The sequence below is a fragment of the Hydra vulgaris genome, chromosome 05 (assembly GCF_038396675.1).
Source record: "Hydra vulgaris chromosome 05, alternate assembly HydraT2T_AEP".
Lineage (NCBI taxonomy): Eukaryota > Metazoa > Cnidaria > Hydrozoa > Anthoathecata > Hydridae > Hydra > Hydra vulgaris.
This window is the reverse complement of record NC_088924.1, coordinates 12,522,352-12,548,173: the sequence shown is the minus strand read 5'-3', so window position 1 is coordinate 12,548,173 and position 25,822 is coordinate 12,522,352. Positions and strand designations below refer to the sequence as shown.

The 25,822-nt window shown below is 29.9% G+C and overlaps 2 protein-coding genes across 2 annotated transcripts; one reads left to right on the top strand and one right to left on the bottom strand.

Moving 5' to 3' along the window:
- Window positions 1-420: 420 nt before the first annotated feature.
- Window positions 421-20,533, top strand: LOC136071862 (uncharacterized). Its single transcript, XM_065797398.1, has 5 exons — window positions 421-1,447; window positions 1,608-1,762; window positions 11,668-11,758; window positions 20,042-20,102; window positions 20,239-20,533. The coding sequence occupies exons 1-5, from the start codon at window positions 1,333-1,335 to the stop codon at window positions 20,336-20,338; spliced, it is 522 nt and encodes a 173-aa protein (XP_065653470.1). The 5' UTR covers window positions 421-1,332; the 3' UTR covers window positions 20,339-20,533.
- LOC136080581 (cingulin-like) lies at window positions 11,556-13,311 on the bottom strand. The gene is made up of 2 exons (XM_065797397.1): window positions 12,611-13,311; window positions 11,556-12,512 (listed from the first exon to the last, which is right to left on the bottom strand). Exons 1-2 carry the CDS (start codon window positions 13,182-13,184, stop codon window positions 11,809-11,811), a joined length of 1,278 nt encoding a protein of 425 aa, XP_065653469.1. The 5' UTR covers window positions 13,185-13,311; the 3' UTR covers window positions 11,556-11,808.
- Window positions 20,534-25,822: the final 5,289 nt, after the last annotated feature.

Genomic DNA, 25,822 nt, shown 5'->3' with positions numbered 1-25,822 from the left:
TTGAAACGATGCTGCAGTGAAAATTTAATTACTCGTTATAAGTCCAAATTATATATTAAATAGATCTTCTATACCTCATTAAAAAATCGAGATTGTTCATTTAGTGTCCGTTTTTAAAATGATTGTCTAGAAAGACAAACATTTTTTATAGACAATTCATTTTTGATAGCTGTAATTAAAATTGTTGCAATTAGTGCTTTGTCGAAGTCTATTTTTGTCCTTTTATAATAAGTCCATTAGAGATTGTCTGGTTGCTAGTTATAAGACTGGTGCAAGGTTCGCACAAGGGTATCACGTTCGAAAAACGATAGAATCGGTCAGCGTTTCCAATAGACTATTGCCATTATGGAACAAAACGCAGTATCCCGGTAACCAAACAAAAAGTTTTTCATGTTTTAAAATCAATTTATAAGTTTTGCTCTTCTCAATTCAATCTAACGCCAACTCATGTGATTTACTTTTTAACAGGCTGCTAATCATTCTCATCCTATTAAAAAAAGTTTTTTTTATTTTTAATAAGATGTTTTAATATTTTAAATAAAGTCTTTTTTATTTCATATTTCTCTGAAAACAAGCAGCTAGGTTTTAATTATAACAGTTCACACAAAATTGAGCCTAAACAATTTCAACTTAGATTACATAAAAATACTTGCAGTTAGGTTACTGAACTGTGGAATTAAAACAAATAAGCAAACAAAAAAATTTAAAGTTTTGCCTTACGCTCCTAACACAATTACCTTAAATAATATATCTATTAGAATCTATTGGTATCCTCAAACTTTCAACAACTGTATTTTGTGTGTGCGTTCGTGCGTGGGTGTGAGTGTGTGTGCGTGCGCGCGCGCGTGTGTGTGTGTGTGTGTGTGTGTGTGTGTGTGTGTGTGTGTGTGTGTGTGTGTGTGTGTGTGTGTGTGTGTGTGTGTGTGTGTGTGTGTGTGTGTGTGTGTGTGTGTGTGTGTGTGTGTGCAATGAAAGCATAATTGTCGTTGTTGTTATTTAAGAAAACCTTTTCGATAATATAAAAAAAATTTTGTGTTATTGTAGGAATTAAATTAACCAAATTTACAAGAAATTTGTTTCAGAAATTTATTGATTGATTGTTTAGATCAAATCAAATCAAATATATTTTGAAATAAAATGAAACCTTTTAATAAAATTTACAAGTACTAATATAAAGTAAATACCTAAAGATATAACATGAGTATAAACAACGATGATAATAGTAGTTATAATAAAGTAATTATTTACACAATGATAACAGTGATAATTATATTATAATGATTAATGTATGAATGTTTATTAAAAATATAAATGATATTATAATAAAAAGTCATGAGTTATAATCAACAAGTACCTTGTGAGGATGATGGGACAATGTGGATATTTTCTGAACACTCCTATACTTCACATGAAACAGAAAACTCCCTAATGGTCTGGAATGAAATTCGTAAGGGTTTTTAAATAGTTTATTGTTTTAGATACTTTTTATACAAAAATATTTGATTATAAAAAAAAAAAAATTTACATTAAGTTTACAAATAAATTTTCATCAGTTATAAAAACATTAGATAAAAAAGTTCATTAATTTACAGAAAATTTATTTTAAGAGGATGATACAAAAAGAAAAGTTGACAATGAAATACGTTCTTTTCGTGAAAGAATTCAGCATTTACTTGCTGAACAACGCCTTCAAAGCGAGTACTTGCTTGGAATATATAATAATAATGTTTATAAAGATTTAAATAACGAATTCAATAAAAAGGTAAACTCAACATTTTTGAGTGTATGAATTTGTTTACTTTTTTATGTTATTTTAATGTAAAGTAGATTTAATATTATAGTGAATAGTAATGAATTTTCAAAACGTATTTATATTAATATAAAGTCTTTTTCTCACATCCCATCTTTAGTCAAATAACTACTGTTATCTTGAGTCAATAACTTCTTGAGTCAAATAACTCAAATAACTATTGTTATCTTGAGTCAATACCCATCTTGAGTCAAATAACTTACTGTTAAACAAACAATACAGTTTTTGATTGTCTTGCTATACCACTGACTTACTAACTGCTGTGATTTTATCATGCATTAGATTAGAGGCTAACCATGTTGCTCTTGACATATCTAATGCTTTCGATAAAGTTTGGCATGCTGGTCTTCTCCATAAACTTGTTTCATATGGTGTATCTTGGAAAGCTTAAATAAAGTCATTCTTGAAAGCCAACACTCTTCATTATTTCCAGTAACTTCTGGGATACTTCAAGATTCTATCCTTGGTCCTGTTTTGTTTCTTATCTACATTAATGATTTCCCCAACAACCTTATACCTAAAGTGGCTCTTTTTGCTGATGACTCAACTTTATACTTGTCTTGACAAAATGTCTTCTCTTTTCGATTGCTTAGAAAAGGCAGCCAATCTTGAAACTGATCTCACTTCTGTAACAGATTGTGGCTCATATTGGCTTGTAAATTTTAACTCCAACAAAACTCAGTTATTTACTGCAAACAACTATCTTACACTGTCGACATTTCTATACTAATGAATGGTAACCCTCTCACTGAGTCCTTCTTTTTTATGTCTTCTTTAATTATTGTTTACAACTGACTTTTCACAGAAACCATATATACAATCAATTGCTAAAATAGCATCTTGCTTCTCGTTATCGTGCTTGCCATTTTTTTACTCCTGATTCTAGTCTCTACCTCTACAAATCTCTTATTTGTCCCTGTATGGAATACTGTTGTCATATTTGGGCTGGAGCTATCATATATAGTTCTATCAACTAAAACTCATTCTCGCTTGAGTCATCATTTAAAAAAGTCTCATTCTTTTACTTAATCTGTCCCTGCATGCTAAAAAAAGATTGATTCATCTAGTTTTTTTTCCCACATCTCAACCCATTTAACTCTCTCCCATCTTCATGTTTTCCTGACTCATACAACCTTCAACTTTTTAAGTCTTCTGTCAACTGTTTCCTTGCTCTATAACTCTTTTTTCTTGTAACTCCCAACTTAATAGTAGTTGCTTGCAGCCTTGTTAGGAATGAATCAAAATAAAATTAAAAAAGTTCTTAAAACATACTTATATAAAAAGGAAGACAGGGATATACAAAAAAATTTCAAAACAATCCAATTAAAAAAAAAAAATGTAACTTCATAGGGATATAAATTTTTTTTTTAATTTTATATTAAAGTATTTAAAACAGTTGAACAAAATTCTTAAAGAGTTTAAAGTCATTGCTGCCATAGAGAATGAAATTAGTATTAATTGCAAACATAATGCTCATTAGTCTGACGCTTTTTTTCATTATTGAAGCTCCTGGAAAAAAAAAAACTTTCGGAGTCCATTTTGGGACTCCACATTCCTGATTATTAACTAATATATTTTTTGTAATTATTAAAAAACTAGTCTTCATAAATTTTAAGTCAACTAGTCTTCATAAATTTAATACAACTAAATACACTTTATGAAATTTAATACAACTAAATACTATGAAATTAATTGTATACTTTGATGGATTTTAGTGTATATTTTCTTTGATCAGAGAATCAAAAGTGCTAAGGAATATATATTTGAAGCCAATAACTAAATTTCGAACTTAAGCCAAAATTAATATTTTTTATTGCTTTATCAATTTATTTTTATCAATTTATTTTTATCCATTTTTTTTCACTCAGCAAAAATGCTAATAAAATTGAATTTATATAGTCCTCAGTGATGTTATTTTCATTGAATCTTTTTTCCAAATACTTTTATACACATATATGGGAACATATTCTACTATTTTTTCCGAAATTTTTTTTACTAGAACAACATTTCCTGGAAGGATAAATTAAAAGTAAAAAATTAAATCAAATCTATTGTCTACTAAGGTTGTCTCTCATTTTTTTTGTTACTTTTTTCAAATATTTTGTTGGAGAAACCTATTTCCTGGTAATTAGGTGAATTGATATAATTAATATGGCCTGGGAAATCCAGGTTGGTATTCCGCAATGTAGACACAAAGGCCAATCTATCTCAACTTTACTTTGGCATACAACTGCTGACCTTAATCTCTAAAAGTTTTGACATGCAAATATATACTCACACACATACACACACACACACACACACATATATATATAGTTCTGTTATAGTTTTAATTTTTAAATTTGTTTAGCCTCAACTTTTTTATTAAATAGGCTTTATTATAAGCTTGACCAATATTAAGATATCAGATATATATATATATATATATATATATATATATATATATGTATATATATATATATATATATATATATATATATATATATATATATATATATATATATATATATATATATATATATATATATATATATATATATATATATATATATATATATATATATATATATATATATATATAGATAATTTGTTCAATATGAGTTTAATTACACTGGTCAACAACAAAAAAATGTTTTTTCTGGCACCAAGCAAACAATTTGTTTTTTGTATAGCATTTCTAATTTTGATTTCAAATATGCAACTCATTTTTTACCATCACATTAAGTTGTAAAGATATTTAGGTTCAAATCTTTAGTATCTGGGGTAAAGTCCCTAATATTGTTGAAAAAAAAGTTATTCAAAAGTATGTCAACCTGGGTCTTAATAGAAGCGTATTTTCATAAAGATTTTAAAAATGTTATTCGTTTGTAAAAAAAACTTTTTTTACAAATGAATAACATTTTTGAAAATTAAGTACTTTTTGTATTATTGCTGAAAAAAATTCTGTTAGAATTTTTTTAAGAGTCTTTAGCATTTTTTCACATCTTTTTTTTGTCAATAAATTTTGAGTAAAAATATTTATGTTTTTTAAAATTTATTTAAAAATTTTTCTGAATAACTTTTTTTTCGACAATATTTAGGGACTTTACCCCAAATACTAAAGATTTGAACCTAAATATCTTTACAACTTGATGTGATGGTAAAAAATGAGTTGCATATTTGAAATCAAAATGAGAAATGCTATACAAAAAACAAATTGTTATCTCGGAAAATTTTTTTTTTCTGTTGACCTGTGTTACGAAGCATAATTTTTTTATTGTAATTATTTGTTTTTTTAATTTTTGTTATATATTTTTATATTTTTTTTCAATTCATTTTTTTTTCAAATTTATTTATAATAAAATTTGTGAGGTCATTAATTCATTCAAAAGTTTGGGATATAGAGATGTTGTCTTGATAAAAATACTCATCTTGGGTAGACATTAAATGTATTTGGCTACTGTCTTGTAGCCTCCTAGTCAAAGACTCAAGGAGTAAACAGATTCTATTTCTTGATCAGCTAAGCACCCCTTCTTCATCTATTAGGCTGGCATAGATGCCTTTATAATACATTGTTTTGTAGTATAAAAGTTGTCCTAAATGAACAGCACTCTTCTTCATTTTTTTTAATATATTCATTTTTCAACATCTTTACTTCCAACAAGGATGCAAGCAACCACTATTAGAGTTGGAAGTTATTGGAGGAGAAACGATTAAGTTTATAGGGGAAGATGATGATTTATAGATGACTTAAAAGATTGCAAATTATATAAATCAGAAAAACAAGATGAAGGAAGTGAATTCCAAATAACTGGTGTTTAAGGAAAACAACTAGACGAATAAGAATTTTTGGAATTAATTTAAGAATTTTATTTCCTGTTACTTCAGGAGTTCCTCAAGGTTCTATCCTTGGCCCTATACTTTTATTAGTTTACATTAATGATCTCATAGAACATCTCGCATATAAGGTGGGATTGTTCACTGTTGATACCATTTATCCTTGTCTTGATAAGAACCAACACTTTCTGATTGCTTGGAGAAGGCGTTTTATGCTTGAAAAGGATTCCACTTTTTCTACAGCATTGGGCTCTCAGTGGCTGGTGAACTTAAACTTTTGTAAAACTCAAAAAAAAATTTTCTGCAAATCATTATCGCATCAATCTAAGTCTTCCTTTATCTATGAATGGTAATGTACTTGAAGAGTCATCTACCCTTTGTCTTTGTATAGGGTTAACTCTTACTTCCGATCTTTCTCAGAAACCATATATCAAATTGATTGCAAAATTAGCATAAGGTTGCATCTCTTTATAGTGCTTGCCACTTTTTTACTCTGGATTCTATTCTTTATTTTTATAAATCTTAAATTTGTCCTTGTATGGAATACTGTTGTCATATTTGGAGCGAGTCACCAAATGATGTCCTTTCACTTTTAGACTAGGTGCAAAAATGCATTGTAAATATAGTTGGATCTGCTCTTGCAGCCAACTTTCAACCATTGTCACATCTTTGTAATGTTGCTTCTCTTTCTCTTTTATATAAATACTATAATGGGCGCTGCTCTAAAAAGCTACCTCTCTTGTGTCATCTACTAAAGTTCATTCTCGTACTACTCATCATTCAATTCATCCTTTTACTGTGACTGTTCTCTTATCTTTTTACTGTGACTGTTCTCCTAAGTGCTCCAAAAATTCTTATTCATCTAGTTTTTTTCCTTGAACATTAGTTTGGAACTTGCTCTCTTCATCTTGTTTTCCTGAATCATACAATTTGCAATAGAAGTGAAGATGTTTAAAAAAAAAAATCTTAAAAAATCTTTTTAGCGTAGCCCTTAAGTCTTTTCTTAAGTTGCAAAGTTATAAAAATGAAGTTTGAAGAAAATAAAGTTATGAATGCACTTTAGCTACTATTATATATTGTAATACTAAGAAACTACAAATCAATACTACAAACAAAAAAAAACAAAAAATTAATAAATATAATACCTAAATAAAATGCCTTCTAGCAAGTACATTCCTTCCTGCACAAACTTTGGCAACAATTTTAGCTAGAACTATTTATATTCCTCCTACCTCTAGAGGTAGAGTCTAATTGAACTAATCTAGAGGAAATATAAACTTTGGTTTTATTAAAAAAAAGCAAAGTTTATATTTTCTCTTGATTAGTTCAATTAGTAATTAAACATTATGTCATACAGAGTAAATAATTTTATGCACAAAGTGTTTTTGAAGTGAAATTTTTGCATATACCCATATGAAAGCTAGTCCATGAAGTATAGAAATACGTAGACAGTAAAAAGACTACTTTAGCACAAGTTGCTTATTTAAAGTTTAGTCAAAATATTAGGAAACTGATCTTACTTTCATTTTTTCCACCACTTACCACTTTAACCAGGGCTATTACTTTATGATTTTTAAAATTTCTTTGACTATTCTAACCCTCCATTTTTTCAACATTTTAGAGTAGTTTTTTTCAATATCTGAGAGTAGGAACCAAGTTTATTGGTTTATCATTATGTTTAAATTAGGCATACAGCTAGTATCAACTAATCATGAATTTCTTGAATGTAGTCATAGGATGTAATTAATATTATGTTGTAAACTCATAAAATCAAGACCTTTTGATAAAGGCTTTATATGTATATATATATATATATATATATAACATAAATAGCAAAATAAATAACAATATAAACACTAGAAATCACAACAATCAAGAAATCACAACAATCTTCCCATCTATATTGAAAAGTCAACAATCTAGTTTCAACATTTTAATATAAAGTCATCATATTTTATGGAAACTTTGCAAGTTCTAGTAAAGCGTCATAGAATGTCATGATGGACTATTATTTACATCAATTACTTCAGCAGTTACATTTTTGTAAGATTTCTTAATAATATTCTCATAAATAATATAAAACTTTTCTTGTGGGGCAGATTATGGTGCAAAATCTTAAAGTGAAACAGTCGGTTCTTGTCCATCTGAGTAACAAATATTACCATATGTTGGATTTACATCCACTAATTCAACTTTATCAACAAGATTATCATTTTTATTATTTCGTACAAAACGTCTTAGAAAAATGGGACCAGGAGTTAGCCATGAGGGTTAACTCCTGGTTCCATTAGAAAAAAAGGGATAGGAGTTAACCAATGAAGTTCCACACGATGAGCGCTGGGGAAAATTGAATAATCTCTCATAGGGTGTACAACTAGTTGCAGTTGATAGCAGCAAACAGAGTGAATGAAGGGCATCAGATAGAACAGTTTCTTAATTTCTAACATCTAAGATATGGTTTTTTAGTGCCTAACAAATATTTCTCAAACCATTTTGTCTCTAAGCTTATCCATTACTGATAAAATGATATGGAGTAGAATCATTTGTTGCAATTCCTTTCTGCATAAAGTAAGATTTTAATTCATTAGATATGAACGAGTCTCTGTCAATGAATGTAAGTTGGAAAACTACAAAAGGAGAATATTTTGATCTGAAAATTCCACAGCCGCTGTTGAGTATTCGTCAATAACTGTAAATATATATTTATTTCTAGAATTAGATGGCAATGATCCTTTTAAGTCTATACTGAGAAGATCCGTTAGACGTATCATTTGATTAACTCACTGACATTTGCAGATCGATAAAACTTTCTGATTCTTTAATTCTGATTATTAAATTTTAAATAAATATGGCAGTTGGAACAAACTTTCTTGACCTCCTCTGTAGAAAATGGTAGGTTTGTAGATTTAACAAAGTGAAGCATACAAGTGTATGCTTCACTTTGTTAAATCTAGTGATAGTGGATAGTTATGTATATTACTTAGGTGTGTTTGAAGTTAAGTTGTGACACAAAAAGCAAGCGCAAGTGCATCAGGAATAATATTATTGCTTCCAGGGCAATACGATATAGTGTAACTGAACTTTGCTAAATCCATCCTTCAGCACTAAATCTTACTAATTTTAATCTTTTTTTTCTTTTGGTTATCAAAAATTAAAGCTACAGAATGCTGATCAGTGATTAACTGGATTTAATTTCTTAGCAATAAATGTTGCCACTTTTGAACAGCTTCAATAATAGCCAAAGCTTCTTTTTCTACTTTTTGGTAATTAATTTCGTTCCTGTTTAATGTCCAAAACATAAAAGCAACTGGGCGACCATTTTGCTTAAAGGTTGCTGATGCTGCTAACTCTGATGCATCACATTCAACAACAAACCATTAGTGATTTTCATCATGATGTGCCTGATCATAGCCACCGATACCTCTTATCTATGGAAAAGTGTCATGAAACATTTTAAACAAATTTGTCCATAGATCTAAGTAACATAGACACACCATTAGTTACTCCAAATGGAATCCTGCAAAATTGGAACAATTTACCATTAACCTCAAATGCTGTATATTTTTTCTGAGTTTTTTATAGGAATTTGGTGGTAAGCACTTTTAAAGTCAAAGGCAGAAATTACTTTATATCATTATTTATCATATCATCTATTCTAGGAAGAGGATATGGGTCTAGTTCAGTGTAAAGGTTAACTGTTTAGGAGTAATCAATGCATTTTTTTTTTTGATTTTGTCAGATCCTTTACTACCACTTTTTGGGCTTGAAGTGTTTAAAAAAGTAGACAGCTTTATGAACATAACAAGGATGTCTCGGTTTTCTTCAAATGTTTCAACAATTTTTACTGCATTTTTGAAACATTAGTATGAAGAGTATTAAATAAAATTCTTTTCATCTCTAAAGTGGTTTGTTATTGTAAAACAATAGTGATTTCTTGTTTTATTTAACTGTTGAATAAGTTGCACTATTGGCTCCATATTTAAATTCTAACCTCGAGTGATTATAAAATTAAAGGTTATCTAACAGTTTTATGTGCATGCCATTAAGCACAAAGATAGGAAATCTTTTACTTAAAATTAATTCTGAAAATAAGTAACAGCACATTAAGTTGTAGAACAAATTGTTGTTGTTTTTTTTTTTTGCAAGACAAGCTGCATCAACTCAGTGCATAGAAAAATTGTTTCTTAAATACTTTTTTTCTACACTTTTCATACATTTTCTTAGCTGCATTGATAAGATCAATAAAATAAATCACTGGAAGAGTTACTGGAACTAAATCCGTTTTTGTTTTTTTAGCTTTTTGTCACTGGTTGAAGCTGGTTCCTTTAATACTATGCTTATCAAACAAATTAGTAGAGTACTTTTTCAGTGTGTTGATGCCTGGGCAGTTATCACATCTAGGCAGCATAAAGTCATTAGTTTGTTTAGTCAAACATAAATAAATAGGGAAACTAATATGTAAGATCGTTAACATAACAGTTTAATTAACATAAAAAAAAGTTAATCAGTTATATTTGCAAGAAAATTGAGCCAACAAACCAATTGGCCACAATATGTTTAAAAAAAATTAGTATAAAGATAAAAACATGTGTTGTTGTGCAAAGTGATTCTATAGCAGATACAACAGTGATTTTAAAAGTAGATTTGTATGAACTATTTTTATCCCATTTAAGAAATCTTTAAATTTTCTACTTCTTCAAAAATGTTGCTTTTTAAACAGTTTTCAAGTTTTGCATTTAATATTTCTATTTTAATAATTTATTACTTTTTTTAACATTAGATTTATCCTTTTTGATACTTATCTTTTACAGATTCATGTTTATTTTCTACTAAATGTTTTAAATATTTAATGATAGATTATTAAGTTGTGTTTTGAGATCTCTGGTATTCTTATTGCTAAAAGTTTTGCATTTTGGTTTTGCTCACCAAACATACTAAATGTAGATCTGAAATAGATTATTTTTTGATGCTTCACTTTAAAAATATAGATCTTCAAAGTATTAACAACAGAAGGTTATAATAATGAGAAAAGTCAGAACTTTTAAATGATCATAACTCTTAAATCATAAAAGATAGCTAAAATTTGCGTTTCTCATTGGCATAGAATCTGTACCTATAATATATATTATAAGTCAACCCACTAAGTTTTAGGTACCCTATGTTAGATTTAAGTCAAGTTTAAATTTTTTCACAAATTTTGATCTAGTTTTAAATTTAAATAAGGTTTTAACTTTGCAAATATAAAATAATCATTTCTTTATTTTCGAATTCCAGTCAAGAAACATTGCATAAAAAAGGTTATATTAGTTTTCTTAAGATAACTATATAAAAGAGATTGGATTAATCCTCTTAGGATAAATAACTATATAAAAAAAGATTGCATTAATCCTCCTAGGATAAAGCATTGATGAGCAAAAGCTGTTTAAATCTGCTTTGTTAAGATTAGGAGTGAAAAAAATGATTAGTTTTGTTTTATATAATTGGAACTATTTTAAATAAAATATTTAACAAAGGTATTACGGTTGTGGTAGAATTCTCGGTTCGTCAGCAAGAAGTACCCAGTTCAATTACCACCACTTTCTTAGTAATTAAAAAAATCAGCTTTCTTATAAAGTGTCATGCTGGCATGTCCTCTCTTTTTAACATTTTAGGGGCATAAACTAATTTTTTGATATTCAAAATCTCTTTCAACAGCATTAAATTAAAACTTATTTTTATGGATTTAACTTTTTTAAATATAATTTTATCGATATTTTTAAAGAAAAAGGATTGCGGCACCTTTTTATTTGCAATTGAGATAATTCTCAGGAATGTTTTACAGGCACGTGCGTGGTGAAGTTTGGTATGCAATGCATACCAAACGCTACATGCCTAACATTTTATTCCGCATATTAATATTTTTTTTTGAATTGTCATTCTTTTTAAGATATAAAGTTAATATTTTTTTATTAAATTCATATTCTCAATTCATACTTTTCATAATTCTTTTACCCATTTAAATACATTTTAAAAGTAAATGAAAGTTGTATAACATCTTTTAGGTTCCAGAGAGAGAGAAGCTCTCAGAGAGCACTCATAGGTACCAGCACAGCCAGGTTCCAAATACCCAGCACAGCAACAACTTATTTTTAGGTACGTCCTTTAAAATTGTTTTTCTAATATATATATATTTTTTTTATACGTCATATCTTTTCTTTGGAGTCGCTTATTTTTTCTTTTGAATCACTCAATTTATCTTTTGAATCGCTTATTTTTTCTTTAGAATCGCTCATTCTTTCTTTAGAATCGCTAATTCTCCGTTTCAGTTTAAACAAGGTTTTTGACAATCTTTTATTTTTTTTGGAAAATGGTGGACTGCTTTTAATTTGACTGCACTTTAAAATCATGTTTTGTACTTTAGTCTCGGCTTTGGAAAGCTTTTCTATGGCTACGTGAGATATGTTTTCAAATCTTTTATCTATTTCTTCGAGATTTTTGTAAATTTGTGTTAAAGATGTTTTGTAGTTTTGCGTTTGTGCTCTTTCAATTCCAACCTCGGCATTAAGTTGTTGGATCATTTCACATAAATATTTAATTTGATTTCTATTTTCGATTTCGATCTCTGTAGATCGTGCATGTTCTCTTTTGCTAAGTTCGCTTTCCTCTTCTTTTTTTCTTTTGAGAATCATGTAGCCGTTGATCCACTTTTCAATCTTTATAGTTGCTGTGTTGTTTTCGTCGTAAAGAGACTTTAATAAAGAACCGTTTTCTTTAAGTATTGCGCAACAATTTTTAACTATCGTCTGCAGTTTTGTATCGTTCTCTCTTTGAACTGATTTTATTTTTAAAATAATATTTTTTATTTCGTTGCTAACTATTGAAGTATCTGAAGAAACTAGAGTTGTGCCTAAAAAACAATACAACAAAATTACAAACAACTTTATTGTGCAGCAGAGTTTAAATTTTTCAAATTTAAAGTTTTGTTAATAAGCTTCAAATACTCACTCTTTTTTTTCTGTTCCGTTTGAAAATCTTCTTCTTGCTTTTCTTGAGATAAGTCGTAGTCGTCAACAGACATGCTTGATGAGTCATCTCGTTTATATTTTTTTAAAGAATTTGCTTTGTTATTTGATTGAGTACTCGTAGCGGATAATTCTGCTTTAAGATTTTTTACCATTTCTATCGAAGAGGTCGTTTCTTTTAAGTTGACTCTACTTTCTTCCCTAACGTTAAGTTGCTTTTCGAGCCATTCGTTTCTCTTTGAAATCTTACTTAACTCTTCTTCTGTTTTTAAAATATTTCTAGTAAGTTGGTCTTCTCTCTCGTTACTATTTTTTGCGAAAGATATGATGCTTTTTTCTAGATCACTCTTTTCTTCTAGTAGTTGCTTACATTTGTCATTAGCGACGCGAAGTTGCTCCTCGCATGACTTTAGTTTTCGTAAAAGCTTTTCACTGTGTTTAAATGCATCTTGAGTTTCGTACATTAATATAGAATAGTTATCGTACACATCAGGGCATAAAGTTTGATCTAGCCCACTACTTTCGGATGTGCTTCTGCGTCTTTCCCGACCCAGCATTGTTATACTTTATTAAACAATGAGAATGATATACTTTCTATACAATTATTTCAGTTACAAAGTATTAGTTTATATCCATGGAAATTAATTTTGCAATGCAGTGTTATAGATGTTTAGTTTTAATTCTCCATCTCGTTTTCATTGTAATTAGATAAGAAGTATTTTTTTTTTATTCTTAAGTGCGATATTTATAACATAAAATAAATTTTAGCTAAGTGAGGATATTTATTTTATTCAAATTCGTTAATATATTTGAAGCAGAAATTTTTTATTATTATTATTTGTTTTTATTTTTTTTATTACCTTAACGAAGACTTACATAAATTATTTTTTTCGATTTCGTTAACTATTATGATTATTGTAGTATACTATTTTTTACTCTTTATTATTATATTTAAATCAGATGAACATAAAAACTGTGGTACAACTAAGAATTTTAATTATATTTATTTAGATATGTACGTTGTATGTTATTAAGTATAAATGCAATACACATTTTTTACACTCTGCTGAGGAGCTTTTTTGAAAAACATTTCAACGTTTTCTTTAGTTATGGTAAATACTTAAAATAGAGCGGCAAACATGCTATTCTTCTTTTAGGATATTTTAATCTGTTTTTTACAGATTGTCATCGGACGTCAAATAAAATTTAAATTTTAAAAATTGTTAAAAAACTTCACATCAAAAAGAATTACCAAAAAAAGACATTAAAAAGTATAAAACTTAGCAAGCGACATCATCAATAAATTATTAAATTTTAATAAACTTTATTCAGGGAATTTTCTTGAAAAATGGTCTCTAACTGTTATAAGTTGTTTTTTTTAACGCGTATTAACGCGTTGTTGCATAAAAGAAATAACAAACGCTTTTATTAGTGTTAGTGTTACGGCTATTAAATAATTCGACTGTTGACGAAATCGGCTAATATATTTATAGTCGACTAAAATCGATTAATATATTTTTTAAATCGACTAAAAGTCGATTTTGTCGAGTTATGGAAATAATTTAATTTTTATGTAAGTAAATTGTAATGAAAATAAAAAAGTAATTTATATTCGCCTTCAATTTTTAATATATCAATATATTTTTAATATAAAAGGACCTTTATACTTAAATACTTGCTATCAAAAAAGTCATTACAATCATATTTGCAATGTGATTGTATAGATTAATGACATTTACATTTTGGAGCTTGACAATTTAATTTTGGCCTAGGGCCCCGAGCCAGCTTGGAGCGGCCCTGTATAAGAGTATTTATGAGAATCACAAGCATCGAGTAAACAAAAGAAAAATAAATCAATGAAATGTGTAATCGAAAGTTTAACTAGGTATAAATAATGCTAAAATGTTATGAATTAGATAAAACTTTAAGAGAGTAAACAAAAAACTAGGTAAAGAGTCGTCCATAAATTACGTCACGCTTTAGGGGTGGGGCGGGGGGAGGGCAGAAGTTAGTGGTTTTGTGTCTTATCATACAGAACTTGTAACTAAAAAGTTACGATGTTGTGATGAGGAAAGGGGGTAGGGAGTCTAAAACAGTCAAAAATTGCGTGACGTAATTTGTGGACCCCTATTAATTATAATAGTACATACTATTGTTACTAAATGAACAAACTATTGTTACTAAATGAACAAAACTAAAGATTGAAAAGTTAGATCAAATGAAAAGATATAAGTATTTTAAGATTTTTACTGCAAGCAGTAGCGTAACTATAATTTAAGGGCCCCCTCTTACGAAAAAAAAATGATGGGGTCCTCCCAACTAAAATATATATATATATATATATATATATATATATATATATATATATATATATATATATATATATATATATATATATATATATATATATATATATATATATACACAGCTGCGAAAAACAAAATAGTAGCACCACCACCAAAAATTGGTTGAAATTAGAATTTTTAACTATTTTTGATAGTTTGAAAATCTTTTAAATACATATTTAAAAGTAAAATGGCATATAATTTTTATAAAAAACAAAATATACAAGTTTTAATATATAGTATTCATTTATTAAACAAAAATTCTAAAAATATATAAAATTCAAATAAAACGCGAAAAAATAATAGCACCACAGCTTTAATGTGTACTTTAAAATAAGGAAATATTATGAGATCAATTGTTTTAAACATTTTACAATAAATATTAGTTATTTCTTAACATATTATTTTTTTGTAGCGTGACCTTTATTGGCAATGACGAATAATAAAATATAAATACCTGAATCCATCCCAACCTTTACAAATGTGTTTTGTGGAACCTGCCCTCAATATTTTATCACAAACTCCAGAAATGTTGTAATATCTTCAATATATACCAAGTCTCTCTTCACTGTAGCATAGTCATTACCTTTTTCCTTTTCTTGAAAGTCTAATATTTCAGTGACATAAAGTTTGGAAAGTAGTTTACTTTTTTCATTCAGGTTTTTCTCCATATTTGACTCAAACTTTACACCACTTCTCCTCAAAGTTTTTAACATCTCATTAACATAACATCTTCTAACAACTTAAACTGACTAAGTCCTAAGATGTTTACCAAATCTTCTGCTCATTATAAGGAATCTTTCTCTGATCATTTTCTCGAATACCGAGTGTAATATGATACAAAACACTGGCGGCATGTCTTAGAGCGACTTTTTTCTATTATAAAATTTCATGGGTCCCAAAATGTAGCTTTGCGAGGGACTTCAGATAAACTTTATGATGACTGTAATGGTTGCTTTTTGAAAATAGTGGAACTGCTTGCCAAGTTTGATCCTGCGATGAAAGAGCATATCAGGAGAATAAAAAGCAAAGAAATTTACAGTCATTACTTGAGAAAAAATATTCAAAATGAAATTATTCAAATTTTATCTAAAGCAGTCAAAGAAAAAGATGACAATAATTCTACGTTTTGTGTCAATACTGCCCACTCCAGATGAAAAGTAAAGCTACGTTGATATAAGAGAGCATTTTTTAAGTTTTATTGACATTATTGATACTACAGGCGCTGGAATGACTGAAGAAATATTAGAAACTTTGGATTCTAATGGAATTTCTATGCAAGATTTAAGAGGACAAGGGTATGATAATGGATCGAACATGCGAAGCAAACAAAACGGAGTTCAAGCCAAGATCCTTCATCTTAATTTACGAGCCTTTTATGTTCCTTGCTCATCTCATTCACTGAATTTAGTTGTCAATGATGCTGTTGGAAGCTGTTTAGACGCAGTAACATTCTTTGACATTGTGCAACATTTGTTTGTATTTTTCTCATCTTCAACTCAGCGATGGAACATTTTACGTCAATTTGTCAAAGATTTAACTTTGAAAGGACTTTGTGAAACCAGATGGGCAAGTAGAATTGATGCATTAAAACCATTAAGACATCAACTGAGAGAGATAATACAAGCTTTAGAAAGCTTCTGGAATATCGAATTACCTGTATCTTCAGTAACAGCAACCAAAAACAAATCTGAGTCCAGAGCACTACTGCAGAAAATTGACTTTAAATTTGTTTGCTGCCTTATCACTTGGTATGATGTGCTGAGTCAGATTGAGAAAACAAGCAAATCTCTTCAAGAAGTCAATTTAAATATTCCTCAGGCTGTTTCATTAATTTCTAACACTTTGGAGTATGTTAAAAATTATAGAACTGATGAACAACTTCAAAAGATGTTAGTAACTGCAAGAAAATTGTCTGTTGAGCTAGATATTGAGCCCGAATTTGAAAAAAAGCGTGGTCGTACCAAAAAAAGAATGTTTGCTTATGAAAGTCAAGAGGAATCAATGACTGAAGAAGACAATTTTAAGACTTAACTTAACTTTTTCAACAGCATATTAGATCACGCTATTGGATCTTTGCAGGATCGGTTTGAAATGCTTATGCAGCATAATAATCAGTTGGGAAACTCATTTGTCTCTCTCAGAATACTTTTAACTTTACCTGTATCTGTTGCAACAGCAGAAAGAAGCTTTTCCGAGATGAAGTTAATCAAAACGTATATTCGCTCAACAATGACACAGGATAGAATGGGTGGTCTGGCAATGTTATCAATAGAAAAAGCAATTGCAAAAGAATTGGACTTAGAAGATATGATTAAATCATTTGCTATTGTAAAAGCAAGAAAGGTTAAATTGTAAATAAATATTGAAAGTTCACCACGAATGTCCATAATACGATTTATTTTTTTATACAGGAGGGGGGTGGATGGGTGAGGGAAATTACATTTGCATTCAATTTTGTCTTACTGATAGCAGTAAGACAAATTTGAATGCAAATGTAATTTGGTCATCGTTCTTCAAAAAGTAAACTGTTCTGTTTTATGTTTCCAGACAGTCAAGTTGCTCTAAATTTAACGTGTGTAAAAACAAAAGGGATTTATATTTTATGTCACGGTGCTGCCCCTTTTGTTAAAGAAACAATGATAAGATAATTGAACAAAATCCCTTATTACTTATTTGGTGAACCTTTTAACTAAATTTCTAACAAAAGTGAAATGGATCTATATGTTCGCTTTTGTGATGACACAGACAATGAAGTAAAAACATCTTATTGGAGTTTTGAGTTCTTAGGTCATCAGCTGGTGACGTTTTTTCTAAATATAATAATTGTTTAAGTTCTTTAGATCGTAGAAAAGTCCTTCAAGACTTTACTACAATCCAAAGAACTTTAACAATTATTAGAAATCCCTTTTCAAATCTGGTAAATGAAAGTAAAAAAGATAATAATATTGGTACATGTAGTCTCCATACCCTTCATCATTCTTTCCAAACTGAGGAAAAGGCAACTGACTGGAATATTAAGAAATTGCTTTTTTCTGTATATAAAGTATTTGATGAGTCTCCTTCTCGCTAGTTGACTATGAATGTCTAACAGCAGCAACTTCTTTAGACAATTCTTTCAAGTTCTGCGCACACCGACGGATTGAAAATATTAATGTTGTCAACCTGGAAATGGAAAGCCTGGACAAAACACCCGTTTCGATTTTTTTACTAAAGCTGTGATAGATCCCACCATTCCACTGAAACTTAGATTTTTTTGAGGAAATTACAACATCATTAAACAATTTCTTAATCACTTTTCAAACTGACAACCCAACAGTATCTTTTTTTATCGAGTCACTAGACAATGTCCTTCTTAATTTATGCAGCAGCTTTTTAAAGAAAGATGTTTTAGAAAAGGCAATCTCTGTATATAAGCTGCTCAAATTTAACTTTACTGATAAAGTAAATTAAGTGTTATTGGAGTCAATTGATCTTGGTTTTGCCATAAAACATGATATCAGAGTTTTTTAAAAAAAAGGGAAGTTGAGTAATAATCATTTATGCAATCTTCACTCAGTTCCTTTACAGTTCTTGTCTAGTTTATGTATAAAAGTCTATTGAGAAATAATCTTGTTCGAAGTACTTCTTGTTTGTCTCCTTAAGTTATGTAGAAACCGGCTGTTAACAGCTTTAATAGTAAAAATGCCTAAAATTCTTGTTGGTTTAAAGAAAATGACTTCTGAAACTCCAATAAAGCCAAACGAGAGTATTTAAAATTTTTGTTTTGTTTGTATTTTCTTTAGGCTAACACAGTACTATTTAGAGAATTTAAAGTATCTAAGGACAAGTCTTATTTCTCAGCGATTAATTTGCAACTATATGAAAAGAAAAAACTTTGAACCTCACAGTTTGCCAATGTCAAAGAATTTGTCAAATCTTCTCGTCAAAAATATCAAAAATCACTTGTTCATTAATATAAAATTAAATTGAGCAAGGAAAGGAGCAAAAATAAGATAAAAGTTGCTTTTGAAATTCGAGAAGTAAATATCAAAGTTGCTCCTTTGGAAAAAACTATTATTGAACTTAATAAAGATGCTGATAACTTCGCATTTAAGGCAGAAAATAAGAACGTTACAACAATCTTATCCAAATGTAATACCTTAAAAAGAACCTCAATTAATAAAGAGAGTTTTCTCAGTGAATTGAAATGTAAGAAAGTAAAGTTGGTAGAACTTAAAAAACGAGTTCATTAATCACATTAAAGAACGAGTTCATTTATGAGTCGTTTTTATTATTTTACGTAATCAAGTTTCATTTGTTGATGTTAGTATAAGGTTAAAAATAACCATTCCTGGTCTGCAAAATACCTATTTCTGGTCTGCAGATTAAAAAGTAAAAGGATATTTTCGCATTAAATGGGTTAATTCTAAAACTTTGTATGTCCATTCGAGACAGTTGTGAGAAAAACGATTTTAAAAGTTTAAATTCGTATACAATTCAAATATTTACATTTGGTTTTTATTAAATAACTTAAAATGGATATCTCCTCCACTCCCTATAATTTGGTAGACGATAGAGGGCGTAGAGATTGACATTTCAACATTCATAACTCAATATAGCCCAAATTTGGACATATAATGTTTTAGAAGTAACCCATCGATTTATTGTATAAAATCGCTTCAGCAAATCCATGTCATTTAAAATGGCATTATTGAAACCTGTCCAAACCACACAAGTGTGGAAACACGGGCACTAAAACTTAGAAAAAATTATCCTTTAAAATCCTCTATTTTCATTCAAAAGTTTGTAGTTATGCGAAAAAAGTCCTCTAAATTAGCAAAATCTCTTCTAAAATCCTCTAGTATTCTCTTTTTCTAATGAAAATTTTATGTGGCCACCCTGTTTAATTATTTCGATAAAAGTGAATAAAAAAATAAATAAAGAGAATCAGTTGAAACTTACTTTTAAACACATGACTATTATTTTTATCTGCGCATCTCATTGTATTTTGTATTCTGTCGTAATAGATCATGAACATACATATAATTATTTTAGTTTTAAAGTTTTATTAAGTTTAATATCTTTAGATTCTGAGTACTCAGCTTTTAACTCAGACATAGATAACTTTTCCGATGGGTCTCTTATCAGGTAAAATATACTGCTTATACTTTGTTTAATTTCTTTTTATTTACTGTTTATATGTTGTAAAAAATGTAAAAATTAAATATTTTTCAGTTTATAAATATATATCTTTCGATTCTATTTAACAACAAAATTATTTTAGCAATGATCAACTAGTTCAACCGGGGTCAAGAAAGTATGAATTTATTGCTCGAATATTAGCAGCTACTATTAGAATACATAATGCGATATCATCTAGATGATGTCATCATAGATGTTTATTAGAAAGCGTTAGATTTATTGTTTTCTTTGATAGGCTAAGACTGAGATTGTATCTGAAATGGATCTTTTTTTTCAAAAGTGAAGTTGGAAATAATAAATTGTGTTTTATAACGACTATTTATAATTACTATATGTTTTTTAGTAACGGCTGTTTAATTAAAGTATAAATTCTAGTATCAGCTGTTTGATTATAAGTATAACTTGTTTTAGTTGAGTATAACTTTTAGTAACGACTATTTAAATTTATTGTCAGGTCAGGTTATCCTGCTACTTATTTTCAGGTCACGTTATCATTAAACTAGTAACATGTAAACCAGTACACCCTGCTTCATGTCCTGCTGCCTTGTAGGATAGGCTTTTTTAGGCAAAGACTAGAAGAAGCCAACTCTGACTTAATACACCCCCTGCCTTAGGGCTCTTGGTTGAGTAAAGACTCAGAGATTGTGTCTCGATAAAAATACTTATCTTGGGAAGATGTTGACCAGCTTCGCACCCCTTTTTCATCCGTTTGCAGTGCTCGATGTTGGGTGGGATGTGGCGGGATACAGTCCCGTCACCTTTTTATAAGATAGAAACAATCCCAGAACCTTTTAAAAAATCTCTATATAAAACAATAATTAGGCGGAATGGTATTTTTAATTTACCGAATACCATCCCGTTACTTTTTTCTCCACTTTGAGCACTGCCCATTAGGCTGACGTAGATGTATTTATAATACATTGTTTCTAGTTAAAGATGTTGAATGCTTGATTTTGACACATTGCATATGTTTTGTTTGTGTCTTTGTTTTTATGACTAGGCAACTCATTCAATTATCTCCCAATGAGGGTACAGCTCTAAGACTTAGTTTTAATGTACTGAGGCCGGCTGGTAGTCAGATTTCCTGAACTCTGTGTTAGCTCTAAAAGAGGTTGATTCCATCAACAACTGTAAAGTATCAGAGAACCAACAGTGCCATGTTGCGCATAAATGCTGTCTCTTTTCGCACTTTTTGTTTCGCATTGTCGAGGTCGCATTTGGAGTCATTAATAGTAATGAAGCAATTGCTTAGACTACTAAATAATGTACTGAGTACTATCCGTGCTTCGAGTCAAGTTCTTTAACAAATTTAAAAATGTCTAAAGTACCAAAAACGATAAAACACAAAAAATCATCGGCATCACCAAGTTCTCTAAACCTATCATTCACTAATATTCGTGGTCTTCGAAGTAACTTTTCTTCTGTTAAGTCTTATCTCTTGCAAAGTTCACCAGACCTACTTGCTTTTTGTGGGACTAATTTAAGTTTAGTTGTCTCATCTTGTGATCTTATTGTTAATGGTTATCTTTAATTCAAAAAGCCTCCAATAGTCACATTGGCATTTAAATTCTTACGAATTCACCCATTTGTCGGGAAACTAGGTTTGAATCCGCAGACTATTCATTTATGTGCTTTCGTTTAGCACTACTTCACTCTGCCACCTTTCTCTTTGTTCTATATTGCTCTCCTTTGTCTCAAGACTGCATTCTTTTTTGATGTTATTTCTGATCAAATTGACCGAGCCCTTTTTCTTTATCCTTCAGCCAATATTGTTGTTGATCTTGACTTTGATCTTGACTTTCATCACACTGAATAGCTTGGTTCTAGTGTCAGTGACTCTGCAAGCGTTAAGGCTTACGACTTGTGCCTTTCTCAATTTCTAACACAAGTAATCAACTTTTCAGCTGGTTTTCCAGACAACCCGAATCATTTACCTTCTCTACTCGAATTATGTCTTTTTCTGATCCTAGTCAGTGCTTAGTTTCTCCACATTCAATCTTAGGTACTACTGATCACGGTTTGATCTTTCTAAAACTATTAACTGATTCTTCTTCATCATCCAAATCCCCCTATCATCGTACCTCTTACAACTATCTTATAGCTAACTGGGACTCTTTCCGTGGTTTTCTTCGTGATGGCCCATGGGTAGAAATCTTTCGTCTTCCTGCTGACAAAGCAATTCTGCAGAAAATAAACGTCTGTTTACTATTGCTAGAAACTATTATATAAAGGTTTCGTCTAACAACAAAACCCGCTATTTTCAGGTCGCAAAACCTCGTATCTCATAAGTTAAGCTCCCGAATCTGTTATTCCACCTATCTTGCATGGTTCAATTTGTTACCTCACCTAAAGTTAAATCTGAATTGTTTGCCAAGAGTTTTGTATCTATCTCATCTCTTGATTCCACTAATTACATCCTATCTAATATAGTTGACAAACAGGTTAATCCATTGCTTGACATTCGTATCACTCCAGCTTTTGTATCTAAATTGATTTTCTGCATAGTCTCTTTTACAGCTTATGGTCCGGACAACACACCTGTTATAGTCTTGCAGAAGTTTTCTCCGGAGCTGTCGTCGATACTTTAAAACTGTTTAACAAGTACATATCAGAGTCTTGTTTTCCAGCCTACTGGAAAACGGCATCTGTTATTTTCCAAAATTCTGGAGAGCGATCTGACTAAGTTAGCTTAGGACCCATTAGTCTTTTTCCATAAGCAAGGTTTTTAAGTCTTTAATTAACAAACAATTAATCACTCTTCTTGAATATAATAACTTACTATCTGACCATCGATATGGATTTCGATCTCCTTGTTCTGCTACTAATTTGTTAATGGTAATAACTGATAGGTTTTATCATGTATTAGATATGAAAATGTTAAGGCTATTGCTCTCTACATTTCTAAAGCCTTTGATAAAGTTTGGCATACTGGTCTTCTCCAGAAGCTTTCTTCTTACGGTGTATCAGATTATTGAATCTTTCCTTACCAACTGAAGTATAAAAGTTGTTCTCGATGGACAGCACTCTTCTTCATTTCTTGTAACTTCAGGGGTTCTTCAAGGTTCTATCCTTAGCCCTATACTTTTTAAATTTACATTAACAATCTCCCTGAAATTTTCACATCTAAAGTGGCAAGACGCTGATGATACTACCATTTATTTATGTCTTGATATGAAGCCAACACTCTTTGATTGCTTGGAGAGAGTATTTGAGCTTGAAAAGGATCTTACCTCTGCTATACCATGGGCCTCTCAGTGGCTGGTGAACTTTAATTCAGATAAAACTAATTAGCTAATCGTTATTGCAACAATCAAGATCTTCTTATATTTATGAATGGTGATGTGCTCGATGAGTCATCTACCCTTCGTCTTCTTAGATTAACTCTTACTTCCGATCTTTCTTGGAATCTATATCTCAAATCGATTGCAAATTTAACACTGCTAAAGTTGGATCTCTTTATCGTGCTTGTCTCTTTCTTACTCCGGATTCCAATCACTTTCTCTAAAATCTGAAATCCGTCCTTGTATGGAATACTGTTGCCATATCTGGAGCGGATCTTTGAATGATGCTCTTTTTCTTTAAGATAAGGCTCAAAAACGCATTGTAAACATTGTTTGACCTGGTCTTGCAGCCAACCTCCAACCATTATCACATTATCATAATGTTGATTCTCTTATTCTTTTCTAGAATTACTATAGTAAGTACTGCTCTTAAGAGATAGCCTCTCTTGTGCCATCTTCTAAAATTCATTCTCGTGTTACTCGTCATTCAATTAAGTCTCATCCTTTACTGCGATATCCTATATGCTCAACAAATTCTTATGCGTCTAGATTTTACCATCAAACACCAGTTCTTTGAAACTCGCTCCCTTCATCTTGTTTTTCTGATTTATATTATTTGCAATCTTTCAAGTTGTCTGTTAATCGTTATCTTGTTCTACAAACTTTATCTTTTCTCTACCAGTAACCTCCAACCCTAATGTTGTTTTAATACAAAACTACTCTAAGATTTTAGGTATAATGTGATATAGTATGCCGTATTTAAGACTCTAGTTGTGTCAATAAATCTTATTCTATTCAAAACTAGGCAATGTATGTACAATTAGCTTTGCCTGTCTTTACTGTCAGTCTATGTATTTACGTTTAATAATATACCGTGTTCAGTGCAGTGGCTAGTGGGTTACGTAACCCCCCTTCCTAATAGCAGTTTTTCTGCTTTACTAAAAAAAAAGATGCTGCTTAAATGTACAATACGGCCCCTAAATTTTCAAACGGGCCCCCTAAAATTGCTGGCCCATTTCCCCTCCCTCCTCCCATCCCAAATGGGGTGCGTGTGAAAGCCTAGTTACGGCTCTGTGACTGTGTTTATTGCTAAGCGTATGTTTCATGCCTTGTAATATACAAAATACTAAAATACACATTTATACAAAACTTGTAATCCTTTAAGTTTTTAATTCAAAAAAAAAGTTTGCACTTTACTTATCATTTTGAAAAAAGTGTTAATGCTTTTTTTAAAACTTTGATTAACTTACAAATGAGATGGGTCATTTATTAAATTTTTGTCACGTTTTCATTTGAGAAGCGTATGAATATACCATAATAACTGTATGCTTGTGCTGGGCAAATATCGTGATTTTTTAATTAGGTTTATAACTGGTGAACTTGTATTAGTATAGAACAGTAAAAATTCTTTGTCTTTTATAGAAGTTGTTATATGACCAACCTAATATAATAACAAGAAAGCTGTTAAAAAATGCTACCACCCTTTAAAAATGACTTGAATGCATAGTAATAGTATCTGATCGTAATTTTACTATAAAACAATATATAAACTGGGAATCTAAAAGAAAATCTCGAGGATCTCGTCACCAAAACCATGTAAAAAAAATGATATTCTGCCTGAAGGGTATTATTTGCTGCCTTAATTGGGTAGGGTATGCAATATAATCTTATAGGTAGAAATTTCTTCCTTTTTGTTTAGTTATTATAAAACTTTGAGTACCAAGTAAGAATGTTGTTCATAATGGAATACAATATGCTGTAATTTCAAAGAAACCGTGTAATCTACAAGACCCAAACTTAAAAATACAAATTTTGATGCCGAAAGTTGGTATGAGTTTTTCATTAAGCTCATCTATGAGATTTTAGTCTTTGAGGTAGTGTTAAAAATTGCTATATTAAATATAAACTTTTTTAAAACTTAAGAAACTTTTCTAAACTAAGGTTTAGAGTTTATAGATTAACTTTTAGTACTATTAATGTGGCTTTATGCCCAACAATTAAATAGTTTCCTTCATAATGTCAACCAAAATATAAAAAATTGAGTTAAAAGTTGAGTGTTCATAAGTTTAATTTGCATTTTTAGTAAGTACGTTGGCTATTAGAAAGGTTGTTTTAAGGAATATTTTCAATATGCCGCCATTTTGTTATGATTGATGGCACATGGCAAAAGCGCGTGCGTTCTTCTCCCAACGAAGTCACAAAAGCATTGCTCGGTAAAAAAATGCATGGACTATAAAGTTCTTTTAAAACATTGTAACGCCTGCAAATATTGGGAAAATAGAATTGGTAGCCGTGAATATGACAAATGACATGTTAAACGTTTATTTAATATCACCCGCAAATATTTTTCTTGTTTAATGGAATCAGCTGGGGTTGAGTTGTTTT